The following is a 3,594-nucleotide window of genomic DNA, read 5'->3' as shown; positions in this document are numbered from 1 at the left end:
TTAGGGGAAACCATACACCCTGTAAGACAGCCCCCGTGCAGGGGAAGCCCCATGCAGTGCTCCGGCTGACAGCACCCGTCAGCCCCCAGCCACGAGGGGCAGCCTCTTGCACATCCAGTCCCTGGTGTCCTGGGCCAGGCCCAACATCTGAGAAGAGAGACAGACAGACGCCTGCAGATGCCCTTCCCAAATTCCAACCCACACTATCATTAGCTAAAGAAAGCAGCTGTGCCTGGCAGAGGTGATGCTCAGCAAAAGGAACTGGAGGGCACCTTCCTGCTCTTTCCCTGATTCCTTCAGCCAAGGACCTGTTCTAGGCCTGGATTAACAAACTTTGGCCTGCTGGTCCAATGTAGGCTGCCGAAACTGTGTGAGATGGAAGAGGATCAGCGTACCCCAAAAGAATGAGATATAGATATTTTCTGTGCTTCCATTTTCTACGAGAGATTACAGAAAATTGAGAGTGAACTTCGATAGAAATATCCAGTGAGCCATTTGGGTTTGGTATTTTCTTTTTTGCAGGATATTCATTGTTTCTTCAATTTATTTCCAAGATTGTGCATGTGCCTATACAAATCATCGGTTTCTTTTTGTGTAAGTTTTAACAGATAGTACTTTTAAAGAATGGTTCATTGACTCTAGGTTATCAAACATGCAAGAACATTGTTCCTAGTATTCCTTTACTACCCTTTGCATTTTAATTCCATTGAAATAGTCCTAACTTTTCTCTTATGATTCTTGTTACTGATGTGCTATCTGGAAATGTGTTGTTTAACACCTCTGTATGTGGAAACTTTCCTGCTGTCTTTCTGTTACTCATTTCCGGTTTGATGCCACTGTGGACTGAGAGAAACACTGAATGATTTCTCTGACGTTACACCTGTTTAAGTGTGTTTTGTGGTGCAAAATGAGGTTTCTTTTAGGAAGTGTTCTGGAGGACAACGAAATATGAGGCAAAGTGTGTTGTATGGCTGGCTGAGGTAGGGGTGGCTGTGGGTTATATCTGGGTCATTAATGTGCGGCTGGGTTCAGTTTTGTCCTCTTGATTTTCTGCATGCTGAACCCGACCTTTTGTGACAGAAGGTGTTAGAGGCTCTAATTACAACGTCTATTTCTCCCTGGTTGTGCCTCACGTACTTTGATGCTCTATTGCTTAATACATACACACTAAAGGTTTGACCCTTTCAGAGCACTGACCCCCTTATCGCTATGCAATGTGCTCATAACTTTCCTTGGTCATTTATGCTAGCAACTCCCTTCTTTTGATTAATGTTAGCATGGTTTATATTATGGATCCATCCATTTGGGTCCATAAATCTTTATACTGAAAGTGGATTTCTTTCAGAAATTGTATTTTTGACTCTTTTTTACCTACTCTCCCCATGTGTATCCTTCACAATGTGTATTTCAACCCCTGACATTCAAAGTGACTGTGGGCTTCCTGTCTATCCTATTTGCTACTGTGTCCGATTCATTGCCCCATTTGTTGCTCCTGCTTTTGTCTTCCACGCTATTTCTGTCTTCTGTGGGTTTGAGCATTTACATAATTCTATTTTCTCTCCTTTCTTCACATATATTATAATTTTTAAAGATTTTTTTTGAATTTGTCACCCTGGATTTTGCAGTATACATTTATAACTAATTCAAGACCATTTTCAAATAACATTGGACTTCTTCATAGGGAGTATAACTGCCTTCTGATTAAAAAAAAAGCATTCAAGTTCTTTCATCCATCCTTTGCATTATAGGTGTTATTCTTTAACTTCTATATAGGCACACACACAAGCATTATACACATACAGATTATTAACATACCATTGCTATTATTTTGAACAAATTATTGTGTTAGATTAGCTAAGAATAAGTAGCTAAAAGTTTTTATTTCAGCTTCTCTCATTTCTTCTCTGCCTTTTGTTATATAAATGTGAGTTTCTAACCTATATCATATTTTCTTCTTTCTGAAGAGCTTTTTCTAAACATTTGTTTGCAAAATGGTTACACCCACAACAAATTCCTTCCACTTTTGTTTATCTGAGAAGTTCTACATCTCCTTCAGTTTTGCAGACTAGGTCACGGACTGTTGAATTCTAAATGGGTGGTGGAGGCTTTCTTTTTTGTTTCAACATTTTAAACATTTCAGTTCACGCTCTTCAGTCTTGCCTGGTTCCTAAGAAGTCATGCCTCATTCCTCATTTTCTCAGTTTTGAAAGGAGAGGTGTTTCCTCTCTCTGGCTTCTTTCAGGAATTGTTTTATGTATATGTCTGATTTGTCTGTAGTTTAACAATGTTATGATTTGATATTCTACTTTGATTAATAGTTGGGGAAAATCTTAGTCATTGTCTCTTCAAATTTTTCTTCCGTTCCTTTGTTTTTCTTCTCCTTTTGTATGCCCATTACATATAAATTATACCTCATGATTATGTATGATTCTTGGACACTCAGCTTCATTTCTCCCTGCCCTTTTTCTCTGATTTTCAGTTTGGGACATTCCTATGGCTGAGAGATACTTTCCTTATCTGTGTTCCACCTAATAATGAACCCATCACAGGTGTCCTTTGCTTCTATTGTTTTAATAATAGCAATCATTTCTCTTTTATTGATTCTTACAGTTTTCATTACTCTGTATATAGTGTCCATTTTTTCAAGTTAATTTTATTGGTACATTTTAGGTATACACTACGGTCATATTCATCATAAGGAATTTGTACCTGTACATGGTGTATTTTGATTTCTCTTTTTCTATATTGGCAACGTCTTTTGACAAGCTGTGTACTTTACCCATTAAGGGTCTTAGGATATTCATCATAGTTATTTAAATTCCTGTTTTAATAATTCGATCATCCCTGCCACATGCTGTCCTGATACTTGCTTTGTTTCATCAAACTATTTTTGTTTTGTGTTTGTTTTTGTTTGTCTTGTGCCTTTTAGTAAACCTTGTAATCTCTTTCTTAAAAGCTGTATATGATGTACTGGTTAAAGAGCTCAGGCAGGGCGACCCTTGGTAATGTGGTGCTACTATGGGACAGAGATGGAGGACCCTATATTCCTGTGACTAAGTCACAGTTTTTCAGTAAGCCGGTGCCTAGGACTGTGGCCTTCACAAGTACCTCTCAGGTTTTCCTCACTTAGGTGGGACAGGATGGCTAAGAAGTACTAGAGTTCTGTGTTTTTCCCTCCAAGAGATCAGTTAAGCTCAAAGCAACTGATTGTTTAAGCTCTAGTGAAATGGTTTCCCTGGAGCTTGTTAAGAACTTGTCAAGAACAGAACACTCAGGAATATTATACAGCTGTTCTCTCCACTAGAAGCACAAATGGAATTTTCTCTGTTACTCACCAAAATCTTAGTTGAGTTCCTGGAAATAGAACTCACAAATGTCTGGGTGCTGCTAGAGACTGTCCCCTCCTGAAAATTTTAATTCTCACATTTCTTCACACTAAGTTTCCAGAGATTTATCAGTCACAGTTCAGATTTCAGACCCCAGCACTGGTCACCCCAGAGGATTCTGCTTATGGACTTCTGCTATGGTAGCTGTGGTCCCAAGGACTCCCCCTCTCTCCAATTTGGAAGCAGTGGTTTTCCCTAGTTTCATCTA

The 3,594-nt window shown here is 39.0% G+C and overlaps 1 protein-coding gene across 2 annotated transcripts in view; it reads left to right on the top strand.

Moving 5' to 3' along the window:
• Positions 1 to 3,594, top strand: part of Pak5 (p21 (RAC1) activated kinase 5) — a 109,904-nt gene that overhangs the window by 26,379 nt on the left and 79,931 nt on the right. Inside the window, exon 2 of one of the 2 annotated variants that reach the window (XM_004634298.1) lies at positions 42 to 58. The exons of the other annotated variant lie outside the window; for it this stretch is intronic. Within the exon in view, the coding sequence (XP_004634355.1) occupies positions 42 to 58 (17 nt within the window). The remainder of the gene's footprint in view (positions 1 to 41; positions 59 to 3,594) is intronic. 2 annotated transcript variants of the gene reach the window in all.

This window comes from Octodon degus, unplaced genomic scaffold (genome assembly GCF_000260255.1).
Source record: "Octodon degus isolate 3935 unplaced genomic scaffold, OctDeg1.0 scaffold00060, whole genome shotgun sequence".
Classification (NCBI taxonomy): domain Eukaryota; kingdom Metazoa; phylum Chordata; class Mammalia; order Rodentia; family Octodontidae; genus Octodon; species Octodon degus.
This window is presented reverse-complemented; position numbering and strand designations above follow the sequence as displayed.